Below are 13,803 nucleotides of genomic sequence, written 5' to 3' on the forward strand. Positions count from 1 at the left end.
GAAGAGGGAGAGACAGAGATGATAGATATTAACTGACTTACATGCCGTCTCCTCAAGGCCAGAGAGCAAAATTGCTGTGGGCTTCTTGCTGTGTTCCTCCATCTGCCTCCGAGCACTGGCAATCTTCTCTTGCCAGGTACTTCCTAAAGGAAGAAAAGGTCATAAGAATGGGAGGTCTGACTGATGAAAATGTCAATCTCCAGGCCTCCACTAGAAAACAACATCCAGTTTGGCCCAAGAGAAAAATACAAAAAGAAAAAAACCCTTTTTCTTAGGGCCTGCAGTGATGCTTCCATTAAACAGCAGGACTGATAGACGGCCAATTTAAGGTGAGGAGGATTGCCCTAAGACCACTTTTCTCAAATTAAGGTGTTTCAGAAATATTGCAGGAGAAGAGCAGACAGAGCTGGGGGTGGGTGTGGGTGGAGTTAAATGTGTCATCAGTTTAAAGCCCTGATGTTGCCACAAATGATCCAAGCCCAACCCAAAATCCAACTTCTTTTGAATTTTGTTGATCCTCATCTGTCACCAATTTATTACTGAACCTTAGTTGATTTAGACTCTTGAGTACAGGCTTGAATAAATCTTCTGTACCACAACTTAAGGAATGGTCCTCATACTTCGTGCCTGACAAATATTGAACTGCAAACATCCTTCGTCTCCAGTCAAGATGGCCCAGTCTCCACACCAGTCTCCCCTCGTCGCTTTGTTTGTGCCCCAAATATACCCATGAAGTCATCTGCGAGGCGATAGATTGTGTTGGTGGGTGGAGGAAGCCGCTCGCTGCCCCACACGAGGTCCACCAGGTTAACTTCCAGGAAATCCAAGGTCCTATTTGTACCTTCCAGTACCTGGTGATAGTTGAGCCAAGTATCTAGGGAAAGAGAACAGGAAGGAGAGATCGTGAAACATTACAGCAGAATGGCTATCGTCAGCCAGAAGACTGGGAGATAAGGGAAATCATAGCAGCTGGCAACTATTTAAGCTGCTAGAGCAGGGCAGTGAGGTAGCCTCATCTTCCTTGGTGGACTGGCCCTCGCCTCCTTGAGCCTGCCCCAATGTGCCCAAGAAACTCCAAAGATGCTTCATACCAACAGAAAAGAGGAAGGGATCCAATCCAATGGTTTCTCCGGCGGGAACTTCCTTGAGTATCCATTGCCCAATGGAGTTAATCCACACTGCAAAAGAAAGAATATTTGGTGAGCCATGCCCTCTTTCTGTAGATTAGCAGAAGGACTAGATCAGGGGTAGGCAACCTTGGGTGGCTCAGGAATTCTGAGAGTTGAAGTCCACGAGCCATAAAAGAGCCAAGGTTGCCTACTTCTGGACTAGATGGTTGCAAGCACGGACCAACGCGGCAGGAGCTGACTCCCATTTCAATGTCCACCAGAGCTAGCCCATGGGAAGGACCATGGAACAGCCATTGACCTCTGGCTGAGCAGTCAGAAGACCCAGGTCTGATTTGTAGGCCTTCCAGGGAAAGCTGGTAAACTGCCATCAACGTAAGCAATACTGAGTTAGAGAAACCAATGGTCTGATTCAAGAGTTAGAAGCTATTTTCTACAGTCTTATGGTAAAAAGGCAGAAAATGAGAGCCTTCTTGATTAATTGTGGTGCCCCTTAGCGACAGACCCAAAAAGGTGAATGGATTAGACAAGTTCAAAGCCAGAATGAGTTATCAGCACCGCCAGCTTCACCTCCCAAGATTCTTGCAGTCTCTTCCTACAGAGGCTGCCTATTCTCCTGGTTGTGGTTAATGGTCCATCTTCTTTCCTGAGGTTCCAACTGCTGAAGGAGAAGGAGCTGTCCCATACTCCGTTGCTTTCTTCTATTCTGGGAGTTGAACTTGGTTTGGATCAGAGGGCCTAACAAATGAATGGCAAAGCAGCAAAGAAAAAGAAGAGATGGCCTTTTGCTCAAGAGAACTCTACAATGAGAGCATTTGGCCCATAATATCTCAAAAGGAGCACGATCCAGTTGACGTCCAGACTTTTTAAAGTTGCCAAGCACTTTAAACACTGTCCTAACGCCATTTTCTCCAAACTTCTTTTCTTTGGATGTGTTGGGAATCACATCTCTCAAAATCCCCTAGAGAGAAGACTAGGGGATTCTTGTTCTGCAGCTTCTGCAGTGGTCCTTGACTCTTCATTCCTTCAAAGACACAATATCTGTATTGGAGCCAATCATGTAGTTTACAACAAAGCATCTGTTTCTTGCTTTACTTATGCTACCCCCAGCTATGTTGTCTCAGCGACATCAATGGTACCCACCTCACATTTGTCTTCTGGCTAGGAGATTCTGAAAGCTGTGGTCCCAACACATTTGAAGGAAGGAAGTTTGGAGAAGATTGCTTTAGGATTGTGTTCCTAAACCCTGGCAACTTTGACACGGGTGGACTTCAAATCCTAAACCCGACAAACACTGCTTTAGGATATCGCTTTCCTGGCCAAGAGGTAATGGGCAGCACTGGAGCTGAAAAGAGAGGATGTGAAGGTTTAAGACAAAGTTAAGAAGAAGACAAACCAGATTTCTGCAGCTCCCAGTTGCAGTCCATCTGGCGTTCAGCCTGGATCCAATAGCGGCTGTCCGTGAAGAGAACGGCTTTCTGCAGAGTGATCACGCCAGTCCCTAAGGATTAAATGCTAAAATCAGAGGCGCTGAAGACAAAAATCTATTTGAAAAACAACATTTTTTTTAACATTTAGCTTGTTTTTTCAAATTTTATTTATAATACAATTAAAAACAAACAAACATTGGATTTGACGTGACATTCCAGTATATACATTCTTATCAGATTATTCCACTTTTTACAATCAATTCTTCATCTCTACATGTACATCTAAGTTTTATATACAATACTTGTTCTAAAATAACATATATTTCTATCTTAACATTCATCTTTAATCCCGACCGTCCTCTTCAAATTCCTCCAGCGGTAAAATTTATCCCAGGTTTCGTAATAAACTGATCCACATTTGTCTTTTAATATCATTGTGAGCCTGTCCATTTCCGCACATGCTAATATTTTATGTATTAACTCTTCCTCTGTGGGAATTTCCTTGCTCTTCCAATTTTGAGCAAAAGCAAGCCTAGTTGCAGTCAGGATGTGTAGCAGCAAGTAGATTGTTCCCTTGTTGTATTTTTCTGTCATTATTCCCAACAAGAAGAGTTCAGGTTTTGACTCTAAGTTCAGTGTTAATATATCCCTCAACCAGTTTTCATGGCTTTTTCCCAGGATGTTGTTTTCTGTTGGTAACGAAGGGACATGCTGCGTAAACTTCATAGCATGCGAATCTTTATTATAAATTAAGATTTTGGGGCCTCAATTGAGAGTAGGTGCTCAACTCCTTGAAATCCAGCTCCCAAAGAAGGTGGGAATATTTTGCCAATTAATACTATGAATGAGTTTTAAATCTCCAGTGCGCCTTTTCTGAAATCTGCTAATGTCAGACTAGCGAAAGCTGCCGAGACATTTTTAGTTTACGTACATATTGGATGACAGATGTGGGAAATTACATGTGGGAGGTTTATGTCTCCTTTTGTTGATTTTTTTTTTTTAAGAAAATGCACAGAGTGGGAACGCATCTAACACACTTAAGCATCTTGAACACATTAAATATAGCCGTGGCGCTGCAGTTCTGCCGAGGCAAGATTCAGTAAGAAAGAGCTTTTCATTATTATTATTATTAATTTGCATAAAGGCATTTGTTCTTTTTCTTTCTTAGACATAATCATAATTCACTCAGGGGATGGAGTAATCTGACGTTACATTTATCCTGGGATTGGAGACGAGCCATTGCAAGCCCAGCAAAATGGCTTTTGTGTATCCAACGCAGCAAAAAAAAAATATGATCTATGTTGCTCAGCCTTGCCCTGGAATTAGGGTGCAACTGCACTATTTTCAAGGAAGTTACAACGGTAAGAATGTTTGAGCGGGATGTACAGATCACACTTTATTTTTTTCTGAATTCATAGTTCCTTACGACCACAACGGAGCGGAAAATTTCTGTTGCTCAGTGAGGCGGTTAAGTGAATTTTGCCTCGTTTTATGACTTTTCCTTGCCACAGTTAAATGATTCCTTGCAGTTGTTAAAGTTAGTAACCTGGTTGTTAAGTGAATCCGGCATTCCTCATGGACTTTGCTTGTCAGAAGATTTCAAAAAGTGATCATGTGATCCCGGGACTCTGCAACCGTCGTAAATATGAGTCAGTTGCCAAGCATCCGAATTTTGATCACGTGACCTCGGGGATGCTACAAGGGTCGTAAGTGTGAAAAACCATCATAAGTCACTTTTTCCGGTGCTGTTGTAACTTTGAACGGTCACTAACTGAACTGTTGTAAGTCAAGGACTACCTGTATTTAATCACTGGCGGGCATTCAGGACAGCTGCTATTTTGATTCCTGAGCATCAGCTAAGAAATTTAGGGTTTGAAGGTGGCTGGAAGTCTGGGAGAGGACTCACCTTCTGATCCTGAAAAGCCCGTCATCCAACGGAGTCTCTTGTCCCGTTCTGCGACATATTCACTCTGGAAGATGGGAAGGTTTTCAGAAACAAGAGATGGCCCCTGGCTGCCTTATGCAAACATCATCCCAGGCCTATCTGCATTCTTCGCTTTTCGGAAAACCCAACACTGTTCTCCAAGCTTGTTTTAAAATAATTTCTGAACCTTTCGTTATCAAACTAGGTCACATCATCAACAGGATGTTCTTGTCTTGTTCTCCTTAGCTCACAAATGTCTTGTGTGCCAGTGTGGTCCGTTGGTTGTGGGATTGGCTGTTTGTTTGGAGTTATGTTTGTTTCCCCCCCCAAAAAAAGCCAATCGCACAACCAACGGACCACACTGGCACACAAGAGCTAAGGAGAACAAGACAAGAACATCCTGTTGATGATGTGACCTAGTTTGATAACGAAAGGTTCAGAAATTATATTAAAGTAAGCTTGGAGAAATTTAAAACCCGAGCTACAAGTATTTTCTATCGTTTCAAACTCAACACTGTCTTAGTAGACCATGTGAGCAATCTTTTGTAGCCAAGCCTAGCTCTCTACGTGGACTTCCTAGAAGGGCAAAAGCTGAGTTATGCCAGAAATTGGAATTTGGGGTTACATCAGGGCTTCCTGTCTATGGAGATTCTCAGTCACCCAGCCATAATTGTCCCAAAGATGCTTTTCCATGAGGCAATTGGACTTTCTTGTTTTTCTTTTGAAGATGTTTTGCTTCTTATCCAAGAAGCTTCTTCAGCGCTGACTGGATGGTGGGGAGCTTCTTGGAGGAGAAGCGAAACATCTTCAAAAGAAAAACAAGAGAGTCCAGTTACCTCGTGGAAAAGCATCTTTGGGATGATCAGGGCTTCCTCTCCTGTTCCTGCATATTTACCACTTGAGTAACTGTTTGTTCTGTAAGGAAGATCAATGCTGAAGGCTTCAACGCTGAGCCTACAAGTTGTTCATCCCATGGCAGAAGTTCAACCATGATTAGGGCTCTATTTCCTTGCCTCACTGCTCCATCCCTGGATCAGGTGGAGCTGTTCCTGTCTTCTTTAACTTACCAGGTGTGCATCTGTGTTAGGCACAATATAGGCTGACAGCTTGTGGATTTTCATGTGCTCACGTAGGGTCTTCAGCCGCTCATCCGTCACAATAACTGTGGGAGGCAAGTACTTACAGCACAGCAAAACATGGCAGCAGGGGGTTAGAAGAAGGAAGAGAGGGATAGAGAAGTTAGCACCTGTATGGTTACCTTTGTGTATAACCACCACCCGGCTGATTCTGGAAAGCTAAACAGGATCAGAGTTATTTAGGACTTGAGGGTGACAGATCAGGAGAAAATCCCAGGGTGAGATTGGGAAGTTAGAGAAGGATGAACCACCAATTCTGTTTCCTTGTCATAAAAAAATAACCTGGCTTATGAACTGCAAGACCCATCCAATCAGTTGGGTAGGCAGGCAGCATACAAATGATGGTCAATAAATAAATACAACATGAAGTCTAGGAGCTGAGCTAGGGATTGAGAAAGGGTCTTGGCTTTTTATGAAAAGAATGCACAGCTTCAGGGTTGATTGCCTTCCATATTATTTTTTTTTAAAATAGGCTTGATATGGTAGTGTTCAACAGAATAATAATAACTTTTGCCCTTTTGTTTCTTAGAAGTTCGGGCATGGGTGTTCACAGGGTATGTAGGTGGGTGGGTGGTCCAAGAAAGAAAAATGGTGGACCCAACCCTGTGATCAAAGGCCCAAAGAACCCCATTAAAAGGTGTAGGGTCCTTCCTTCTTTCCTTTCTTCTATAACAGACAGCCATAAACCAAATATGAACACAGAGCTTCAATTGTGTGGTTTGATTTTCATCTTATCTATCTGTCTGTCTGCCTGCCTGCCTGCCTGCTTGCCTGCCTGCCTATCATCCATCTATCTATCTATCTATCTATCTATCTATCTATCTATCTATCTATCTATCTATCTATCTATCTATCTATCTATCCATCTATCCATCTATCCATCCATCCATCCATCTATCCATCTATCATCATCCATTATGCTGCCCATATCCCCTACAAGGTAACTCCGGGTAGCTTACAGGTTATAAAACAAGTAAAAAAATAATTGAAAGGTTAAAACAACACAAAGTTAAAAAGATTTTAAGTTCACTTTTCTGACCCTCTGTCTGTGGACACCCTTGATTTATAGAAAATAGATGTTTAAGCCTTCTTTTACCAGTCTAACACAACTTTTTACTATCGAAACTGTCAAGACGAAGACATGGAGAGACGTGGCTGAAAATGGGGATTTTTGCCCCCAAATTTCTTTGGCATCATCCTGGGAGGACTTGGGAGCTATGAAAGTGGGGCTGGGTTGCCTCTTCCAACCGATGCTCGGGCATCGGAAGCTGCCAAAAACTTATGTTTTAGAGAAGCCATTCTAACGTATTAGTAGAACAAACATTTTGAGTAAAGTTCAGGAACTCACCGGTGGATTAATGGTACAGTTTCTTATGTCTTCTGGCACGGAGCGTGCTCGCTTAGGATAACTTGTGATGCAGCCTAGGATGGAAGGAGAAACCTCTTATACAAGCAAGCTTTCTTTGGATGGCTTGAACGGTCAAATTGCCATCCAGCCTTGCAAACGTGTCTTTTTCATTATTCCCATTTGTCAAGACTTTGGATGGGGAGACTACCCACACGTTTCCCATTGCTTCTCTGTAAATAAAAGGACCAGACCCAGGTCCAGTTCCTGGATGGAAAGGGCCAAGTGTCCTCCAGCAGATTGAGGATACACCCTTCAAGTTTTTCTGGGGACAATAAGAGACACTCGTGTTCTGAGCCACCCTCATGTCATCAATGAAGTTTGAGAAGGTACATCCTTAAGATAAAACTGGCACCATTTTAATTTCCCACAATGACCTGGAATGAAGCTTCGTCAAAGCATTGTGGAAAATCAGCAGGGCATTGAATCCGCCTGCCCAGTATTACTCAAAGCCTCTGGTCAGTTTAGGGGGAGATTTTTTTTGTCATGAGGAGACTCTGGCACAGTGTTTCTAAAACTCAGCAGCTCTAAGATGTATGGACTTCAACTCCTGGAATTCCCCAGCCAACATTTTGCTTAATATGCCCTGCAGACCTAAAATCTAGACACCCCAATTCATTGCTGAGCTCAGATACAGATGCAATCAAGACAGCAAAGATATAGTTTTCAACCATCACAAGAAGTGATGACAGTGATTTCACTTGGCAATGTGGAAAGGACGTTGCTTGGATGTCATTCTTACTGCTGCTATTCTCACCTCCAAATCTAATAGGTTCCTAACTTTCCTGATGCCCTCTTAGAATCTGGAGTTCTGATCAAACCCAATTTTGATCCTGACTGCAAGAACTGCTGTAAAGAAAAGGACTAGTAACATCCAATTCAGTAAAAAAAGAGTCGCCGTAAATGTACATGTTGCACGTTTTAATGTTATTCAGTGTGTTGGAACATATGTTGCTCTCTTTTGATCTGACCTTGTTTGCTACCGCAACATTTGAACATCATTTCTCCTTAGCAAGTTATTGAGTCAATTGCAATCTGAAGACTAACACACCTTAATATGGTGAACGTTTTAGCAGCTTTAGAAACATTAGAAAAGTTTTCAAAACAAATTAGGATACTACTCCACCTTCAAGATATACAGCGGTCAAGGCTGGTCACCTTATTGTACCAGTCAAGGCAAAACATTCCATCAAAGTTTCTCTCAAGTTTCCTTTCTTGGCAGTGGCAAATACTATATTAGTGGATCAAATACGCCCCAGTTTTCTGACAATGTACTGTAACTAGCCGTTAAATCTCACCTAATGATAGGGCTAGCCCTGCCAGAATTATATGCAAAGTTTAGCAAAGTTGGACCTCCTCCAGCCTTAATTAGTTTGGACTCTGGACTTAATATCATTAAGAGATAATTTGTATTCCTCCACTTCAAAATGGGATAAAATAGCCCTATCAGTCTCTGTTGTCCCAGAGGATTCTGATTAGCTATGATTGGTTTCATATTAACAGTACGTCCATATTGCAGATAAGGGAACCACATTTCCCCAAACTCCATGTCTTTCTGCTTTGTCCTTTGGAGTGAACCTAAGCAAGACTTTTCCCATGGTCCCCAGATCAGGAGATCCTGCAGAACTAAGAAAAGGGGATGAAAGCGACGAAAAAGCACCCCATGCAATGTGCAGCAGGTGCCCAGCAAAGAAACCTTACTGTTAGTTGCTATGTTGTCGATCAAATCAACCCTAGAGGAGTCCTTCCAGTTTTGTTGTACTCACCATACCACTGAGGTCATGAGAACATTCTCTCGGTTTCACAGTTTCGGGAAAGAGTATCCCGGTCTCAAACCATCATACATACCATGAAGGGAGAGCAAAATCCAGGCTCGTAGGAGGGAAGAAACAGAGGCCATGTCCTTCCTCAGCCCAGTGATGTTGCCAAGAAAGTAATCTCAAGAAGAGGTTAGTCTATCAACCAGGTGAGAGTCCAACCTTGCCAACGTCGGAAAGGCGGAAGAGCAGTCCAGGACAGTCCAAACAGCCTTCCAGATTATCTGGCTTGTGATGCCTCTCTTTCTCTTCTCTCCAATAAAGCAAATAGCATGTGACAGAGATGCAAAGTTCAAATTTCAGCGTCGGAAAGGGATCTGTTTTTTTCTGGAATGTCTGTGCTTTTACGCTGCTTTTCCAAAACAAAACAAATAAACCAGTTCTGTTGTTTAGTTTACACTCCAGTTGTCTCTGGATGGAGCCCAAATCTGCAGGTCTGGGGTGGTAAACCATGAAGTCTATGAAAAGTGCAGCAAGGAAGCACCAAACATCTAGGAATCATCCAGAATGTTGCAGTCCTAGGAAGGACTAGAGATGGTCCAGCTTTTCCCTGGCCCAGTGGTGTTTATACCCTACAAGTCATGTTTTTGGAGTCTGAAGCGGGTGGAGGTAACGTCAACAGTGTATAAATATGGGCGTTGGAAAGTAAAATGCAATTGATGAGCAAAGCAAGAATCAAGTGGGAGGAACTCTGTGTTTGTTTCAAGCTGGGCAACGGTCCCATGAGTGAGGTCTTGCCCTGAGTAATATACTCCGATTGAACTGGTTTTAGTATTGGGTTGAAAAACTTCAAAGTTTTCAGTGGGAGATGCTAACTTCAAAGGGACGAAGCGTAAACAAAGGAACTTCGCCTCTGATGCTGCTGAACGTTACAAAAAGGAAGGTTGCGGCAGTCAGCAGCATGACATGTGTCATAAAAACAGCCCAGTTCTAAGTCTTTATGTGCACTACTCATCTCTCCTCAGCAACTCTGAGCATATATATTCATTTCTTTTCTTTATAGCTTCATATATTCCTCCTATTTACAAACCCCATTCTCTTCTAGCACTGATAACCTAGGTTGGTAATGAAACATCTGCAAGAAAGCCACCAACTCAGAGACCACCAAGGAATCCACAGTCCTTCTCCTTCTCCTTCTCCTCCTCCTCCTCCTCCTTTTAGGAAAAAAACATTTCAATAGCCTTCCACGATGTGAAAAACTGAAGTCATTTTTTTTGCTGATCTTATTGGGACAAATAGAAAGACATAACTTATTGTCGCTGTACAATAAAAAGTGCAGTTAATTAAAAACACATGTAAAAGAAGCAAGATAAACAATGTATTTATTTATAGAAATTAGAGGCCCTCAGACTCCACATAAAATTCTTGGCGGCTAAGAGAAAGAGAGGAGAGCTACTATAATATCTTCCTTTTTTCTATTTTCTTTTGTGTGTGTGGAGGTTTTGATATTTTTTAACAGTCCTCCTATTTTTTTCTTCAAACTTCACTCTAGGGTATTTTCATTTATAATATTACTTGCTTTCCCTTTTCATTAAACGTCTATGGAGATTCTCAGTCATGCAGGCCATGGCTGTCCCAAAAATACTTTTTCACGAGGCAACTGGACTTTCTTGTTTTTCCTTTGAAGATGCTTCGCTTCTCATGCAAGAATCTTCATTCATTCATTCATTCATTCATTCATTCATGAAGAAGCTTCTTGGATGAGAAGCGAAACGTCTTCAAAGGAAAAGCAAGAAAGTCCAGTTGCCTGGTGAAAAAGCATCTTTGAGTTCCCTTTTCATTGTTTTGCTTTTCTTTTTTTTGTTCTTGTTTTACCTAATTGAAACCATAAAATCAGGGAGGGGAAAAGATTGTGGCCAGCTTGCAACTTTAAAAGCAAAGAAGCAGGAGCAATTAAGAACACAAATTATACATGTTGGAAGAAAAGAGAGGCATCAGAGACAAAAATAAATAAATAAATAAAATCTACACCCACCCTAACCGAAGTCTCAGAGAACAGGCAGAATTTTAGCAACATTCTGAACTTAATGCGGGAAGAGCAAAAATGCCAAATCCAGTCTGAACATCTGGCTGACTGTGTGATGATCAATAATAAAAATAATAATAATAAAGTTGGAAGGGATCTTGGAGGTCATCTAATCCAACCCCCTGCTCAGGCAGAAAACCCTATACCATTTCGGACAGATGGCTGTCCAGTCTCTTCTTAAAAACTTCCGGTGTTGGAGCATTCACCGCTTCTGGAGGCAGGTTGTTCCACTGATTAATTGTTCTAACTGTCAGGAAGTTTCTCCTTAGTTCTAGGTTGCTTCTCTCCTTGATGCTGCCAGGTCGTTAAGTCTGAAAAAACGGTCCTAAGTCCCTTTTTTTTCAGTGCCATTGTTAACTTCGAATGGACGGTTGCAAGGTTGGAAGATCTGAAGAAGCAGATTTGGAAAAGATCATCCTGCTGAAAACCCATCTATGCGTTTGCTAAGACTCAACATCAATTCGATGGCACACACTCAGTCAATTTTGTAATTAAGATTGATTACGGCTTTTCCAATTCGGTCCAGCGGCAGATTTTGATTTTATTTGTGTATTTTTTTGTGTTGTAATGGTCTTGTTTGATCATTTTTGTATTTTTTTTTATTTTTTGCAGGATAGTGGGTGGCCCATCTCTTCCTTTTACAGTCAGCCTGCTTTCTCTTCCAATCCATTTCCAAGCCTGCACAAATGGTCTTTCTCACAGAAGCCTTTTAATGACATTATTTCAGGGAAATAATAAAAAAAAAAAAGCCTTTTAATGCAAATGAAAGAGGCGCTGAGAAAGATAAAATAAAGCTGCTGGGTTAAAAGGAGGCATGTGGCCGTCTATGTAACTCATCCATAAAAGGCAGAGTGAATTTGTTAGTACAGACTTACACCAGTTCATTTAGTGACCGTTCAAAGTTACAACGGCACTGAAAAAAGGGATTTACGACCGTTTTTCACACTTACGACCGTTGCAGCCTCCCCGGGGTCACGTGATCAAAATTCAGACACTTGGCAACTGACTCACCTTTACGACGGTTGCAGCGTTCCGGAATCACGTGATCCCCTTTTGCGACCTTCTGATGAGCAAAACTTCACAACCTTGTTACTAACTTAACAACTGCAGTGATTCACTTAAGAACCGTGGCAGGAAAGGTCACAAAATGGGGTGAAAGTCACTTAACAAACGGCTCGCTTAAGCACACACAGAAATTTTAAGCTCAGTTGTGGCCGTAAGGTGGAGGTCCACCTATATGTCGAAGACCATGTTAAGCCGCACGGAAGGATAGTTTGATAGCGCTTTATGATTGTGTTGATCGTGTTGCTTATCTCCATTTGTCAAAAAGCATCAGCAATTTCAGGGAGTGGAAATAGCGAGAGCAGAGAGTCCTTTCAAAGGGCAAAGACTTCAATTGGGAGTCAGCAAAGTTTATTGTTCTAATTTTATATGTGGTTTACGTGATTATTTTTTTAATGTTTAATATTGGAAATGACAATATTCCAGGGGACAAGTGATGATGCTACCCCAAACGCTGTTCCTTTTTTTTGTCTTTTTAAAAATAAAAACTTTTGGGAAAAAAGGGGGTGAAAGCATTTAAAATATTAAAAAAATAAAAAATATTAATAACGACCAATGCATAAGCCAGTGATTCTCAACCTTTTTAATGCCGCGACCCCCCAACCGGTCGTAAGTTGAGGACTACTCAACCGGTTGTAAGTCGAGGACTACTCAACTGGTGCAGCACCGTTTGCAGAATGGGACTTTTGGCGGGCTCAGCAGGGCAGAGACAGCCTGGACAATTCCTATTGGCTTTTGAAAGCCAATAGAATTAGAGAGAGTCTATTCTATTGGCTTTCAAAAGCCAATAGAATAAAAGGGAGTAGCACAGCTAAGGAAAAGTGGAAAAAATGGCGGACTGCATTGTTTGGCGACCCCCGTGAAATGGTCGTTCGACCCCAAATGGGGTCCCGACCCACAGGTTGAGAACCACTGGCATAAGCTGAAAGGTCCAAATCAAATCCTCACATGGAAGAACTGAGATGTTGTCAGCAGCAATTGAAGGTAAAACTGAGGGAGTGGGAGAGTCATATTAATTCTGTTGGCATTCATTGATGGGATGTATTTTTGTGCAACAACTACAGTGGTATTCAGCCAGTAGATGGCAGTGTTTACAAGTATGAATCTATGGTATACACTCTATATTCTTTTTCCCTAAGTAGAGTTTCCCATTTCCTATTACAATTAAAACAGTTGAGCAGTAAAGCACATGGTGACTGTACACTTTGTTTGATCTGTGGTGCAATACATATTCAGAATTTCTAATGAGTTTCCTTATTGCATATCTGTTTTCTTAGAAAGCTTGGATCACCTTACACTTCATTTTATGCCCTGGGAACAAGATTGAGCTGAGTGAAAAATAGCTGGCCCAGTAGCTGGTAAGTTGAGAGTCAAGTACCAATACAGATGGACTCAATTGTTGAGTCCAACATTTCTGTTGTTAAGTGAGACATTTTTAAGTGAGTTTTACCCCATTTTGCAACTTTTCTTGCCACAGTTATTAAGTGAATCACTGCATTTGATAAATTAGTAACCTGGTTGTTAAATAAATCTGGCTTCCCCATTGACTTTGCTTGTGAGAAGGTCTCAGAGGGGGATCATATGACCCTGGGATTCTGCAACCATCATAAATATGAACCAATGGCTAAGCATGTGAATGTTGATCACGTGATCACAAGGATGCTGCAAAGGTCATAACTGTAAAACGGTCATGTCACTTTTTTTTTTAGTGCTGTTGTAACTTTGAACGGTCATTAAACAAATTTTTGTAAGTAGAGGACCACCGTAGAGGAAAATATTTGTAGCTTAGAACTGAACTGTGGGGTCCTTGGTGCTTCCTGAGCTTGGTTGTTTTCTTGCAGATGTTTCATTCATGCAGATGTTTCATTCATTCATT

The 13,803-nt window shown here is 41.7% G+C and overlaps 1 protein-coding gene and 1 long non-coding RNA gene across 3 annotated transcripts in view; one reads left to right on the forward strand and one right to left on the reverse strand.

Annotated features, from left to right (window-relative positions):
• The window catches only part of XPNPEP2 (X-prolyl aminopeptidase 2), a 26,751-nt gene extending 17,662 nt beyond the window's left edge, over positions 1-9,089 (reverse strand). The window contains exons 1-8 of one of the 2 annotated variants that reach the window (XM_039331050.1): positions 8,871-9,089; positions 6,966-7,039; positions 5,549-5,659; positions 4,464-4,527; positions 2,524-2,628; positions 1,092-1,178; positions 728-874; positions 42-143 (exon numbers count right to left, since the gene is read on the reverse strand). In XM_039331050.1, the coding sequence (XP_039186984.1) occupies positions 42-143; positions 728-874; positions 1,092-1,178; positions 2,524-2,628; positions 4,464-4,527; positions 5,549-5,659; positions 6,966-7,039; positions 8,871-8,922 (742 nt within the window). In that variant the 5' untranslated portion in view covers positions 8,923-9,089. The remainder of the gene's footprint in view (positions 1-41; positions 144-727; positions 875-1,091; positions 1,179-2,523; positions 2,629-4,463; positions 4,528-5,548; positions 5,660-6,965; positions 7,040-8,870) is intronic. The other variant, XM_039331060.1, reaches the window with a different exon arrangement.
• The window catches only part of LOC120302528, a 13,974-nt gene extending 688 nt beyond the window's left edge, over positions 1-13,286 (forward strand). The window contains exons 2-3 of the long non-coding RNA XR_005555156.1: positions 3,726-3,918; positions 13,205-13,286. This is a non-coding gene — a long non-coding RNA (uncharacterized LOC120302528). The remainder of the gene's footprint in view (positions 1-3,725; positions 3,919-13,204) is intronic.
• Positions 13,287-13,803: the final 517 nt, after the last annotated feature.

The sequence above is a fragment of the Crotalus tigris genome, unplaced genomic scaffold (assembly GCF_016545835.1).
Source record: "Crotalus tigris isolate CLP2741 ecotype Arizona unplaced genomic scaffold, ASM1654583v1 scf7180000017622.5263843, whole genome shotgun sequence".
Lineage (NCBI taxonomy): Eukaryota > Metazoa > Chordata > Lepidosauria > Squamata > Viperidae > Crotalus > Crotalus tigris.